The sequence below is a fragment of the Frankliniella occidentalis genome, unplaced genomic scaffold (genome assembly GCF_000697945.3).
Source record: "Frankliniella occidentalis isolate FOCC.00 unplaced genomic scaffold, Focc_3.1 Scaffold93, whole genome shotgun sequence".
NCBI lineage: Eukaryota > Metazoa > Arthropoda > Insecta > Thysanoptera > Thripidae > Frankliniella > Frankliniella occidentalis.
The window spans coordinates 515,867-529,557 of NW_026267222.1; the positions used below are offsets into that span (position 1 = coordinate 515,867).

Here is a 13,691-nt window from a genome sequence, read left to right on the forward strand (position 1 = left end):
ATCTTAATATTTTAAATATCATTAAAATTTGTCCAGTTTACCATCTGGAATGTTGCGCAACGCTGCTGTCCGCCGCAATGTGTTCGTCGCTTTGCATCAGCCCGCACAGCGTGCTGCTTGGACACTTATTAATGGCAAACGTCAAGTCATTAAAGCAACTTGTTGCCGCGCTCAGTGTACGGCTTGTGTGTGGGAGGAAGAGTTCGAACTTGGCTAATTTTAATTAACTGTCGCCCACTTAATTTTTCAAAACCTATTTTGTTTATTCTTTTCAAATGCGTTGTTTTTTGTTTTTTTTACTGCCATGCAGCTCATGGGAACCTCTCCCTTCCTCCGCGAACCCGCGCATGCTCCGTTATTCTTTCCCCACATACCTCGCTCTCGCTTGGATTCTCTGTTATAATCTTTGTGTTTGCTATAACGCCGCCCACTCCCCCCTCCCTTTTTTTCTCCGTCATACCCACCCACCCATAGAAATCTGTGATCGAACCGCGACGGCGATCAACATCGAATCAGCGTCGGTTTGATCGCAAGTTTCTGGTTTGGAATCCCAATACCCGCTCGCCGCCTCCTCGGTTAATAATTATTTATGTGACTTGCTTGACTGACCTTGCGGGGCACACTCCAGCAGTACCTCGAACCGTTACTCGTGTTTACATCACAGTTCTGCCACAGCACGCCCGCTATTTTCTTTATTATTATTATTATTATGAATATTTACTGTTACAATCCCGCCGTAACGGCTGGCTGTCCTAGCCAAGGCTGGGGGTGAATGAGCGGGTGTAGCGGGATGAATGATCCCCAAGAGGAAGGGGAACCCCCTGTCGACCGTCAACGTTAAAATTGTTTCAAATTTGTCATTTTTACCTTTTGTAGTCAAAGTAGCAGTCCTCTGAGGTAGTTACATTGACGTCTTTAAATACATGAAAGATGGCCAAAACAGCTGTGTTTTAACCCTCTTAGACTTTGTGCTGTCCCTTGGTCGGCGTTACCTTGCCAAGTTATGGTGTCAGTTATTGCGTTCAAGTCGCGTGGAAGTCTGGGACGACTCGCGCGCACTCGAAAGTGATGCGTTTGCGGTGTAGATTAGATCATCTACTCCGATAAAGGGGATGCATAACTGATTCCACGAGGTTCGAATCGCGTCGCGTCGGTGGATTAGTATAGCTTGCTCAACTTTTTTCTCAAACTGCAAGAAAAAATAATTTTAGGTAGAATTGTTTGAGTTGTACTTAATTTATGAGTTGTGTAAAATGTGGCCATTGCCTAGGCCCTCTTTCCATTTTTCTGTAGCTTAAAAGAGTCGGGTGTTCCGACTTTGGTCGATTGCGACTGAATTCCCTGTTTTACCCTGATGCTATTTTCGAGTGTTCCCTCAAATGCTCTGCCTCCGCCACGCCACGCCCCTCTTCCGTTGGCAGTGTAAAGTAGTAACCTTTAGGCCTCATTGTTCTGGCTTGCCTCTGGCAACCCTCCCGCCGTGTCGCTCTGTCTCGCTCCCTTTCGCCCACCCCCTCTTGTGGCTGGGGTGCGCGCGTGAAGGAGCGAGAGCAGTTGCCTCCGTGTCCCCCAACATCAACATGACGTTGTCGCTTGAGCCCCGCGGTGGACATCCTCCTCCGTTGCCATGTTGTTTCATGGAGTTCACAGCACAATATGTTTACCACGGTAGAAAAGGGAAAAGTAAAGAAAGGGGAAAAAAACGACAACAGCGGACTCGATTTTTAAAGAGAATGTTGGACTTTATAAAACCAATTAAAACCTACATCATTATTTTGACCGATTTTGATTCACTCCAATGTCATTGTCAAAACCTGAATCATTTCGCCCATTGCAATTACTTGTAAGTTATACCCTACCTACAAGTCGGCGGTGACGCTAATGTGATCAAGTATCTTTAGTGGTTTTACTGGGCGTAGTGGGAAAACAATTTAATCCAACCCTCTTATAGAATATTATAAAATTTATAAGCACAACCTATTAAAGCCTAGGAAATAGGAAAAACTCAAAAAAAATCCTGTATGCTCAACTGAAGGAAATTTCTTATTATTTGTGACTTAAACTCCTTTTTTTCTGTTTCAGCTTATAAATTTCAAGAAAATCTTTTGAGAACTATGATACAAATTGAGAACACCTTCTTCTCACTGGGGGAGTCATGCGCCAGAAATTGTCTCATTATTTGCGATCGTGGTGCCATGGACGCAAGTGCATGTAAGTAAAAACCACTTAACTACATCTAGAAAAAATGAGAGTTGAAAATTCAACCTTAAGTGTCTAGTCTAGACAACCTTAGGTGTATTACAGTGGTACCTACATCACATGTGAGGTAGCCATAAACCACTGTTACATGTCATTAGGTTGTGTTGATATATTTTTTTATAATATGTAGAATGTAGATAAAGATAACTGACACACTTTCTTTCATGCTCTGTTTTGCTGTTGCTGCTGAAAATTTTTGACTTAATCAGATGGTAAGATATGACAGTTAAAATATTCCAACTGTCATTTCCCTTGATTCTCATAGGTGCTGGTTGCGACTGGTGTGTTCTGGTGGTTGTTTAATTTTCTCTGTTTTGTACTTAGACCTAGACTAGATAGATTTTGATAGTTTGCTATACTTCTAGCTCAGTTCAGCTATCTTAGCAGCCAAGGATTAAGGGAGAGAAAATTAATATCTAAATGTAGTGTTGTGATTGCTTGCTTGTATGTATTTTATTTCCGTCAGTGGAAGTCAAAGGGATCTTCAGTGCAACATTTAAATAATTGTACTTTTCAACATTTCTGTTTCAGTCATATCTACAGAAAAGTGGGAGTATATGCTGGCTTCAAATAATTTGAATAATGTGGATCTGAGAGATAATCGATACAACCATATTATTCACCTTGTGTCAGCTGCTAATGGGGCTGAAGATTTCTATTCTACAGAGGTATGTCTTAAAATGAGAAATATTTTGACTTATGGTCTTTGTGCCTGTGACAAATGAATGAAACTTTTGCTTTTCAGGACCATGTGTGTCGAAGTGAAGGTGTCGAGACGGCAAGAGAATTAGATTACAAGGCTGCTGCAGCATGGGTTGGACATCCATACTTTGATGTGATTGACAACTCTACTGATTTTGAGACCAAAATATGTAGAATGATTTCGGTATTATATTTGTTTAAATTAGAAAAAAATTATGTTTTAATGTATTTGCTTTGTTCTCTCATCTATTGCTTTCATTCCATCAGAGTATATGCCAGAAGCTTGGAATTGATGTTGGAGACAGACTTCTCACTAATTCTCGCAAGCTGAAGTTTCTTGTCCGAGGTCCTCTGCCTGCAGACCCTGATTTCCCACCATTCCAAGACTTTGATGTTGTTCATAACTATCTTCAATCCAACACTCCCCAGCTTCAAGCTCGACTCCGCAAACGAGGCCAAAAAGGTACTTCCCTATCTTACTTATGATGGATTAGAATCTAATTGGTTGCTGAGCACTGAGCACCTGTTTCATGGAGGTTTTTTTTTTTCCAGGTCATTGGAGCTACATTCACACTATCAGAAAACCAAAGCTTCGTGGGCAAGTTGTTGAGGTGAAAACACAACTCACCCATCGTGACTACATCAACATGCTTGCTCAGCGAGATGATTCTCATTTTACTATATTCAAAAAACGGCGGTGCTTCTTAATCAACAATCAATATTTTCAATTGGATATTTATCGTGAGCCTAGTCACCCAAGGTAAAATATCACCAATTTAAATGTATTATTTGTCTATGTTAAGATAACATTAAAAGTAAATAACATACTTTGAACAGGAAAAATGTCACCTCACTAAACTTGGTTGATTTTATTGATTTTTGCAGGTGTAAAGGATTGGTTTTGTTGGAGACATACACGGCCCTGGACTCAATTGAGAATATTCTGCCTCCCTTTCTCACTGATGTCGTGGATGTTACTGGGAACCCTGCGTATTCCATGTTCAACCTCTCACTGAAAGAGGAGTGGAATGCAACAAATAAGTTTTGCCATGGGCTGAAAGGTAAACGATTGTCAAATGGTTGTTCAGAGGGAAAATGTTGTGCTAACTATCATGAATAAAGAGTTTCCTTCCAATTAAGTTTCTGTCCTGCATTAACAAAATCTCCTGTTGCTGCACTAGATAAACATTGCTACTATACTACATTGTTGCATTGGTAGATACTACCAGAGATATCATTCTAAAGAAAATACTTATGTTACCCATAAATCTGTCTACCTCCTTTCTATATTCAGATTCTGGCATATTTTCTAATATATTTGAAACGCTGGATAAACAGGATAAATATATTTCTGATTAAAGTTGTGCACAAATGGCATTTTCTCATCCAGGCTAACTTAATAACTTACTTTTAAAGTCAAAATTACCCATCTTTGATTGCTGATTTAGAGAGGGCATTTTGTTACCAGATGAGGCAACCGGAAAGAGTTGATCTGCCCTATCTTGACTTCCTGCAGGTACGCGTCGTCGATCGTACTGCGTTTGTCATAACTAAGTTTTTGTTGTAGCTTTGTCCTTTTCTTTTTGTTCGAAGTTGGCCTATGAAGATTTGATTTTGATATTTGTCATTTTTTGTTTTAATATTCTTTTTGCTGTGTACTTATTATTTTTGTGGTAGTGCACCTGATTTTGAATGCCACATTTTTTTCTTTCCCTGTGCTGTTTTAATTATATGTGGAAACATATTTGGAACACATAATTCTCACTTATACACAAAGACAAATAAGAAGAATGATGATTGAGATTCCTATAAGTTTTTGAACCTTTAACTGCTAGAGTGTACTAAGTGCTTGGAGTCAGCTTTTAAAACTCTTGATAGTGATCATGTCTCTTTGAACTTTTCAATGCTCAAGTGAATGCAAGTTGCGTTATCTCTCTAAATGAACCAATTAATTATATTCCATTACCTTCAAGCATATTTTTCTTAGTGTGCATGATGATTATTGATGGAATGTTCTCCGAATTTGTAAACAAATTAAGCTCAAGTCCTCTTGTGTTCCATCTAAGCAGTTTCAGCTTGTGGTAGAAGCCTGTATGTTGTTAATCTCACTGATTTAGTTTTTGAACATGCTCTATAGCACTGCACTCATTCTTGAAGTTTTTGTATTCCTTTCTAAACACAAATTATTGTTTGTTTGCAGAATATTCAATAAGTGTAAACAAGAACAATACCCTGGAACCACCAGCTACAGATGCACACCTGAAGAGTGCACCTTTGGGAGATGGAAAACCTAATGGTATTTCAAATGGAGTAGCTGAAGCGGTTCCCTTGAACGGTGTTAAAAATGGCTTCTCTAATGGAGATAGTCGGGACACTCCTAATGAAACCTTTAGTGGTTTCTCATATGGCTGTATTAATAGCAATGTTTGTAGTAGCTTATCAAATGGCATCTACAAAGTTGTGTCTAATGGCTTGCATGAGAAATCAGTTGTCCCAACAAATGAGACCTTAAAAAGGGCTGAGAATGGAGAGGGGGCTACCCCTAAATTGCTTGGAGTAAATGGAGGAATCGCAGTTTCTGGCAGCTAGCTGTGACTGGAAATGGTGGGACTTTTTAAAAATGTGATTGGCATAGAAAAGCTATGTACTCTTAATCCATGGATTAATTGAAAAATTCAGTCATAGTTCACACACCAGATAGTCTCTCAGCTGTTGAGAAATAGGTACATTGGTACTTACATAGGTACTTATTACAATCTGATTAGGCCTTTCACTTCAATCCTCCTACCATTTTAAGGGGTGAAACCATTCTTATATTTGGGAAGGTATTTTGTGATTGTGCTTTAGTTGTTGAAATAAGTAGCAAGTTCTTTCTTTTAATACTATGAATTGCTAATAGTTTTCTGCAAAGATAAGTGACTTACACTAGTATAGCTTTTGCTCAATTATTCATTTTATTTATGTAGTTAACAGTATTTACATGGCTTAAGTAAGATCTGTGCTTTTACAAAGGTATTTTATAGGAAAATTCTGGAGTTTAATATGCTAGGATGTTGCCATCCTACCTAATAGCTGTCTTTTGATTTTTTTTTTATAAATGAAAAGAAAGTAATCTCTTATTTTCAACCCTTTGAATTATGTGACATGTGTGGTATCCACTAAAGTGCCTTCTTGTGGATTTTTTTGTTTTTGTGTGTGTGCCATAAGAAAAGTCTTAATCTAAAGGATTGACATCTGCAAATTAGAGGGTTTTATTCTTATTTCAAATTCTTTGGTTGAGTGAAGGATGAATATTGTCCTGTAAAAACTTACCCAGTGCCTTTTACCTGCCAGAAATATCGTTTCTCCTTAAAATCTAGACTTTCATATTATTGCATCCAACAGACCTACACTGTGCCACAAATTACAATTTAATTTAGCCGAAACTTGCCTAGTACCAAATCTATTTTTGCATAAGGGAGTTGTCTTTGATCATCTTTTGACATGCAGAAATTTGTTTATTGCATGGATAGGATTTTATTTCCAGCTCCAGCAATCAGGTTGTTATAAGAATCTAAATAGTGTAATTGTTTTTGACTTTACATAGGAATCCGTAGTGGTCACAGAGTACTGTACTGTGGAGTATTTAGCAATACATTTTAGATCTTGCTGATACAGTATTGAATCAACTCCTTGATATCATGTCTTTTCCCTCCTTTCCCTTTCTTTGGGTTATAAAATTTACCATCATTAAATTATATAAGTAAGGAAAACCAAAAGCCAAGTAATTTTCCAATCAATTGTGATACAGAATTTTCCTTACATAGGTAACATTTTTTTTGTTTTTCTTACTTTCTCTCTCACAATAGGTTGATAAGTTCAAGGAAATCAAGAGGTATTGCTTGAATAGTATTAATCATCGTCTTGTTGAAATGATATTTCAAACTTCATCTGCAGTGTACGTTATAATTGAATAAAATGTATTGAAGACAATAGGCTTCCTGGAATGAGAAGATCTCACAGTTTTTTTAAGTAATCCAGGCATAGCCTATGAGAGAGTTATTTGAAATTAGGGCTTTAAACATGGAATAGATGTAAGTTGTTTTGTGATACATTGTGTGTGTATGTGTGTGTGTGTGATGAGAATTTGTTTTAAGTACCTGCTATGATGGACTCAACTTAGCGGGACCAGCAGTTCAGATGAAATTTTCTATCCAATGTGGTTGCAGTTTATCAAAAAAATTCATACTAATATTTTGCTATCTATTTTCCTTTGCAATTTCTGATCAAGCTGTACCATAAAATTATTTTTATTGTATCTTAAACCTGAGCATATTTGTTTGAGTTCTAATGTTGTCAAAAACAATGCTTTTAAAATATGTACATCCGAGAATTTTTCATATACTAACCCAGTGTAATTTTAAAAGAAAAATGTGCGTTTTTGAATTTTATTGTGTATTTATCCATAATCAATCATCTTTGGAAAGTCACAGTGCATGCGTTGTTTATCCAGCCCAATGCAATTAATCTACTGTGTATCTGAGACATAGTTACTGCTGGATACTGTCTATTTTTTCATTTCTTCATACGATAAAAAGCAGTCTTGTTTTCTGCAAAACTTTTACCACTTTGTCAATAAACAATCCATCATCATGAGATGAGACTCACATCAGATTATTTTTATTACACCTCAAAATACATTCATTTTCAAGTGAGGTAGAAACACTAAAGTATGGGCTAGTGATAGATTTTATTCTGTCCTCTGTAGGAGAGAAAGAAGGTACAAGTTCAATCCAAGAAGGAATACAAAACTTTACAACAAAATAACAGCTGCAATAATGGAATCTAATTGCATGGCTCACAACAAAAGCCCAAACTGAACAATTGTTTAACTCTAAGTTAGTATAGAGTGTAAAAGTACAACATACACACTACTTTTACACAGTTTAACGACTTACAGAAAATAAGCCTCAATTACAACATGCATCAAATTGATTCTGCTAAGCTAGACTCATGAAAAGAAACAACTTTTTAACAGATTAGGATATGATACCCTGGAAGCATAAAATTCAAGAAATATAGTTACTTACAAGTAAAAACCCTCATGTTTTACATATGTTGGTGTATGAACCGATCACAGCCAGGCAATCCAGTGACTAAGTTGTTACCTCACATTACAATACTTGATGCAAAATTTTCTATAAATATGTACTTTATATCTTGTCTAATTAAAACATACTTTGATTTAGATACAAAATGATGATAGGTGATATAACTTGTCAAATACACAGTTCAAATCTTAAAAGTAGTTTATTGCTGGACATATCATGGGTGAGCTGAACTGGTAATTAACACAGTAACACTGAAGTTGACTAAACTTAATAATTTGTTTAGCTTTTCCATGGAGTTTCTTTCACTCTTTGCTTTTTATACCTGTTGAGAACTTTCTTACCAGGAACTAAAGTTTGACTCAGACCAGGTCTCTTCTTTCGTTTCATTTGTCCCTCTTCACCTTCATCAGCTTCAGGTTCTGGAGAGACTGAACCACCATCTGGGACTATTTGCCCAGAAACATTTCCAGCAAATGAGCTACTCTGAGATCCTCCTTGGTGCAGATCAGAATCATGAGCAAACTTGCAGTTGTGACCAAAGCGGCATCTTCCTTTCCGGTAATTCCAGCAAATCTGTTTGCCATTTATGAAACGTACCTCATCTTTGCTTGGAACCATTTTTACATGTTTTTCCAAAATAGCTTTCTTGGCAATCTCAGCTTCCACATAGGGATTAAGGAAAACTGAGTTTTTTGAAGTGGGTCCATTGGCAAAATCAGGCCTTGGTAAGGGTACTTTTGCTGTTGGAGATGACAGTTCATGCCTGTGACATGTCCAATATGTGTTAGTACCTCGAGTCAAATTAACAAATTTAGACGCATGGAGGATTAAAAATAGAGGAATTAATCAATATTGTGTTCAAGCAACTGAAAAATGAAGGTGCACTTAACAGAAAAATGAAGTTGGAAAAGTAGCGAATAGCAAAGAGAAAATCAGAAGCATGATCAAATTCCTGTTATATTTTTCTGTAGTTGTCAATTGTATACCCTTTAACTAAATATTATTAAGCAAAAATACCTAACCTAGATAGATTAATTTTACACACCTAGGCGAAGCTTCGTGATCTGATTCACTTTCATCTTCAGAACCAGAGGAGGACGAACCATAATCAGCAACAAGAGAAGACATTGTGTGGTTTTTTTAAATTAATGTAGGAAGAGTCTTAGTGGATTATTGATGTTTTCACCGCTTCTTGTCGATTTTCAATGTTTTGCATTGTTTTTCATACTTTGTTCTGCTTGTCTGGAAGCTCCATCCTTAGTCTCCCACAGAACGATGATAATAGTCCTAGGTCTCCCGAAAGTATAAATGACCCAATGTTTTTATGGCTAGTGGTTGGCTCTTCCGAGAGATGACAAGCTGAAAGAAGAACACAAATGCGCCACGTAGAAGTTTTGTTGCTGTCGCTCATTATTATCGTGTGAAAATAGGTTTTTGTACGTCAAGTTGACATTTGACAAAGTGCAATGGGTGCCGGACCAAGTGTAGAGATACCTGGAGGAGGAACTGAAGGATATCACGTTTTGCGGGTACATTTCATGACTTGTACTTCTTGATTTATTCACGGTTTCTGTTGTGTGCTGTAGCAGAAACCTCGGTGCACCTTTTTTGGCTTTCGTTATCTTTGCCAAAACTTTGGAACATATGATTGAATAATAATAAGCTTAATGAACACGAAACGTATGTTGCCAAATCTAATCATTTCTGACGAGTTTTCATCAATTCTTCGCACTCTAATTTTTTCGTAACCTATAAATGTCAAAACATTCTGTGTAGATTTTACCGGCCGTTTTCATTTGCCAGGAGTACACACTGAAATTTCTACTTCTGCTATATTTTTTTGTGGTCTTTTAAATGTCACATTTCTGTATTGAAAAAATTATTTACATGTCAATTATATTTTTTGTACAGGTTCAAGATGGTTCTCCAGGACAAAAGGCTGGACTGGAAGCTTTTTTTGATTTTATTGTAGCTATCAACAAGACAAGACTGGTAAGTTTTATTGTCAAGGTGGAGTATTCTGATATCAATTTTAAGATTTATTTAAATTGGGGATTCTGTGGCCCAGGATCAAGACAATGATACTCTCAAGGAGTTGCTGAAACAACACATTGACAAGGAAGTTCAAGTGACAGTGTATAGTAGCAAGACACAGTTAGTTCGGCAAGTGACGATCACTCCAAGTACGTCTTGGGGAGGTCAGGGCCTGCTTGGAGTGTCCATAAGATTTTGTTCCTTTGAAGGTTCCAATGAGAACATTTGGCACATTCTGGCAAGTTTATTAGTTAATTCAATGTGTCAGGTCCTTAAAGATTTTTGAATCTAATTATCATGCTGGCAATTATATTTTCTTTTATGTAGGAGGTTCATCCTTCATCGCCTGCTGAATCAGCTGGTCTTCGACCTTTCACTGATTACATCATTGGTGCCGATTCTATTCTTCATGAGAGTGAAGATCTCTTTTCCTTTATTGAAGCTCATGAAGGCAGAGCTTTAAAGTTGTATGTGTATAATACAGATGAAGATTCTTGTAGAGAGGTCACAATCACTCCAAATTCCAACTGGGGTGGTGAGGGCAGGTGAGTAATAACAAGGCTCTGCAGAATTTCTGAAATTTTTCCTATTACAACAATACAGTCAAGGATCTTTTGCATTATTTTTTCTAGCCTGGGATGTGGTATAGGCTACGGTTACCTTCATCGCATACCAGTAAGGAGTAATATTGAACAGCCAAAACCTCCTGCATCTGGTCAGATACCATCTGCTGTCATCAAACCTACCATTCCTCCACCAGTACCGATTGGCTATGTACCTCCACCAACAACTGCACCTATTACAGTTGCAACTATCCCTACTGAAACTCCAGCCATGCCTTTGCCATCCTCTCCCACTGTTCCCCCTCCATCTGTTTCACCAAGCTCTGTCAGCATGTACCCAACTGTCACTCCTGTTACTTCACAGCCTTACCCTTCACCCATTCCTTCAATGCCAGTGCCATTCAGTTCAACAGGCTTCTCTGCTGTGGTAAGGTTGCATTTTATTTCTATCTAATGTGTTCAGTTAAAATATTTTGAGGTCACACTCCTGTTAATTTTTTCAGAGTGGCGTAAGTACACAAATGGCAGGGTTAACCATGAGTGGCCATGAAACTTTTGTCCCAAGTGGGTCACAGATAGGATTACCTCAACCGCATCCGTCTACTGTTGGAGGCACCACTACTGTTGGATATGCTCAGCCTCCCACATCACAAGGCTATGGGTACCAAATGGGATACACGCCATATAATCCCTCCGATGGTGTGAGTCAGTACTTCCCTAGCACACATGGCAACGTTGACTCTTCAGCAGTTCCAAACCGCGCTTCACCTGCCATGCCTAGTAAGTAAAATACATTTTTATGTTAAAATATTTCTGAAAAGTTAAATGTGATTGAGGATTAATTAGTTATAATTCTTGTTGCAACTTGAGATGACATATTTTTTCTTGTTAAATTCTCAGTGGGTTCTGGCCAGCCACCTTCTATCCCAGGAATGCCTCTGACAACACCGCTCAGTTTGCCTGGTATGCCACCAATCACAGTATCAGCCTCTGTCCCTTTTACAACTTTAGAAGGTTTGCATTTAGCACAGCAGCAGCAGCAATCACCACAGCAACCCCAGCCACAGCAGCCATCTTTTAGTGTATCTGTTGGCCAATGATTTAATCTTTGAATTTCTTAAAACCAAATTTCATATATATTTATATGATTTAGTTGCTGTTTCAGGGGACAATCTGAAATATATAGACTTCACTAACACAATTCTGTTGCTCAGTGACTAATATCTACAGTCTTTCTTATTTTGAAAGGTATTCTTTACTTTGTTTTAATTTGTTCGATATTACTGGGGGAAAAAGTTGGCCACCTCCTGAGGGGAAAATACCCTCAAGAAACCAAGTGAAATCTACAGAGGGACCACATTTTATGAGGACAGACATCAGAATTGCTTTTGAAATACCTATTGTTTCTTTCTTAATTTTACGTAAGATTTTGTTGTCTATCATTGAATTTTTGTTGATTTTTGTTTTGTCTATTTCCTTTTAACATTCTTTTACAGTCCGTTAGCGTGTTTGAAGGGTTTGTTTAAATTGTCACATGTCAGTTTGTTTCTTGTTTTCTGATGTCATCACATTTTAAATGTCTCAATATTTGAGCTGCTTGTAATGTATGTGATTGTGGTAACATACAGTGTAATTGTGTACTACATCTACCTATAAATATATTTTTTTTGACTAGGGTCTCAAAGCACTTTTTTATCGGCGCCCTTTCCATCCCATCAATATTGAGATGGAAACTGGAAACCTTATCTATTCTTAGGGGAGAAATTTACTATTAGATGTATTTGAACAGTTTATTAACAACTTAAGCACTTCCCCTTCACTTGTGATTCCATAAATCAAGTCCCAATACAATTAGGTACAAGAATTATTTGGTTGTAAAAGAAATAATTTTAGAGGTACAAATTAAGATTTACGGAACTTGTAACACAGGGCAGAATAAATCAAGCGACATAGTTTATTCTGCTGCTATCTGCCTATGGAATTGGTAAGACAATTCTTACACCAATACAGTCGTACATACAGTATAGAAAAATGTGAGGATAACACATCAGAAATTATTTAAAAAACAAATGCCAAAAGGACAGGCTTAAAAACATAAAAAGCATGACGTATTCATACTAATGCAATCAAATTACAAGAAGAGAGTCCACTTCACCAGTATATAACTGCATTTCTATTGCAAGTGAGTTATTATGAAACAAACTGGATTGTTTATGTACAAACATTCAAGAAACTCAAAACAAGAATAGATCCCTCAAGACTGAGACTGTTGCTAAATGCACAGTACAGCAGCCAGTAACAAAGTAAAGAAATAATTTCATGTACAACTTGTCGTAATCTGCGACTTTTACCATGTGGCAGGGCTAACAATTTGGAGGCAGCCACAGCAACCAAGACTACAATGCAGTGATTTAAACTTGACAATATAATCAGCCTAGATGATAATTTCATAAGATCCTAGTTGTTCTTCGGAGGGAAGTTTCATTTGACTAGCAGGAATATAGTCAGGGTCAACAAGGGGTAGACCAGCAGCCTCCCTTCTCCTGAGCTCCAAGAAGGCTTCTCGATGTGCCCACTCGTTCTTCATCAAGTCAGGATAGTAGAAAATGATCCACGACGACAAAATAAGGGCCCATGAGATACCGAAGAAGAAGAAAACGTGTACATAGAAGCGGTCATCGAAGTAATTATTCCTGCTGAAACCCCATGACACCCAGTTCTTGGGCACGGGGTTAGAGATTGAGGGGGATGATTTAGGCACCGTGGCTGAGGCATCTTGTTTTCCTTCTGACTTGGAAATCCAACGACGCACTGTCACACTGTTTAGTTTAGTGGGAGGCGAAAAAATCCTTCGGATAGCGCAGATGTTGTGGAGACGGCTTAACGACGCCATGTTGACTTTCGACTAGTAGTGAAACAGGCGAAGCCTTACAAGAGTTGCGCAAAGGACTTGTACTCGGCTGAGGATCCTTGTAGTTTTCGCTGACTTTGTGGACTTGGAGCAGCTAGGTAAGGCCAGGGTTTCTGGTTGGACCATACTCTC

The 13,691-nt window shown here is 37.8% G+C and overlaps 4 protein-coding genes across 10 annotated transcripts in view; 2 read left to right on the plus strand and 2 right to left on the minus strand.

Moving 5' to 3' along the window:
• LOC113212035 (TRPL translocation defect protein 14) overlaps positions 1-7,607 on the plus strand; it is a 40,345-nt gene extending 32,738 nt beyond the window's left edge. For 5 of the 7 annotated variants that reach the window (XM_052269452.1, XM_026430603.2, XM_026430604.2 and 2 more), the window contains 7 exons: positions 2,083-2,211; positions 2,791-2,927; positions 3,005-3,145; positions 3,229-3,424; positions 3,514-3,721; positions 3,847-4,022; positions 5,162-7,607. In XM_052269452.1, coding sequence (XP_052125412.1) covers positions 2,083-2,211; positions 2,791-2,927; positions 3,005-3,145; positions 3,229-3,424; positions 3,514-3,721; positions 3,847-4,022; positions 5,162-5,550 — 1,376 coding nt within the window. In that variant the 3' untranslated portion in view covers positions 5,551-7,607. Of the gene's footprint in view, positions 1-1,119; positions 1,212-2,082; positions 2,212-2,790; positions 2,928-3,004; positions 3,146-3,228; positions 3,425-3,513; positions 3,722-3,846; positions 4,023-4,429; positions 4,478-5,161 lie in introns of those variants that run through there. The other 2 variants (XM_052269457.1, XM_052269456.1) reach the window with 2 other exon arrangements.
• LOC113212038 (uncharacterized) lies at positions 7,590-9,306 on the minus strand. Its single transcript, XM_026430608.2, has 2 exons — positions 9,097-9,306; positions 7,590-8,814 (listed from the first exon to the last, which is right to left on the minus strand). Exons 1-2 carry the CDS (start codon positions 9,177-9,179, stop codon positions 8,331-8,333), a joined length of 567 nt encoding a protein of 188 aa, XP_026286393.1. The 5' UTR covers positions 9,180-9,306; the 3' UTR covers positions 7,590-8,330.
• A 98-nt stretch (positions 9,307-9,404) lies between these two features.
• On the plus strand, positions 9,405-12,326 carry LOC113212036 (Golgi reassembly-stacking protein 2). The gene is made up of 7 exons (XM_026430606.2): positions 9,405-9,580; positions 9,963-10,043; positions 10,120-10,323; positions 10,413-10,630; positions 10,718-11,075; positions 11,152-11,428; positions 11,549-12,326. The coding sequence occupies exons 1-7, from the start codon at positions 9,518-9,520 to the stop codon at positions 11,746-11,748; spliced, it is 1,401 nt and encodes a 466-aa protein (XP_026286391.1). The 5' UTR covers positions 9,405-9,517; the 3' UTR covers positions 11,749-12,326.
• A 98-nt stretch (positions 12,327-12,424) lies between these two features.
• Positions 12,425-13,588, minus strand: LOC113212039 (NADH dehydrogenase [ubiquinone] 1 beta subcomplex subunit 11, mitochondrial). The gene has a single exon (XM_026430609.2). It carries the CDS (start codon positions 13,539-13,541, stop codon positions 13,083-13,085), a length of 459 nt encoding a protein of 152 aa, XP_026286394.1. The 5' UTR covers positions 13,542-13,588; the 3' UTR covers positions 12,425-13,082.
• Positions 13,589-13,691: the final 103 nt, after the last annotated feature.

Coding starts and splice junctions, on each gene's coding strand:
- LOC113212038 (XM_026430608.2), bottom strand. CDS start 9,179: ATGTCTTCTCTTGTTGCTGATTATGGTTCGTCCTCCTCTGGTTCTGAA. Junction 8,815..9,096: donor GATCACGAAGCTTCGCCTAG/GTGTGTAAAATT, acceptor GACATGTCACAG/GCATGAACTGTCATCTCCAA.
- LOC113212036 (XM_026430606.2), top strand. CDS start 9,518: ATGGGTGCCGGACCAAGTGTAGAGATACCTGGAGGAGGAACTGAAGGA. Junction 10,044..10,119: donor CTATCAACAAGACAAGACTG/GTAAGTTTTATT, acceptor TCTGTGGCCCAG/GATCAAGACAATGATACTCT. Junction 10,631..10,717: donor AACTGGGGTGGTGAGGGCAG/GTGAGTAATAAC, acceptor TATTTTTTCTAG/CCTGGGATGTGGTATAGGCT.
- LOC113212039 (XM_026430609.2), bottom strand. CDS start 13,541: ATGGCGTCGTTAAGCCGTCTCCACAACATCTGCGCTATCCGAAGGATT.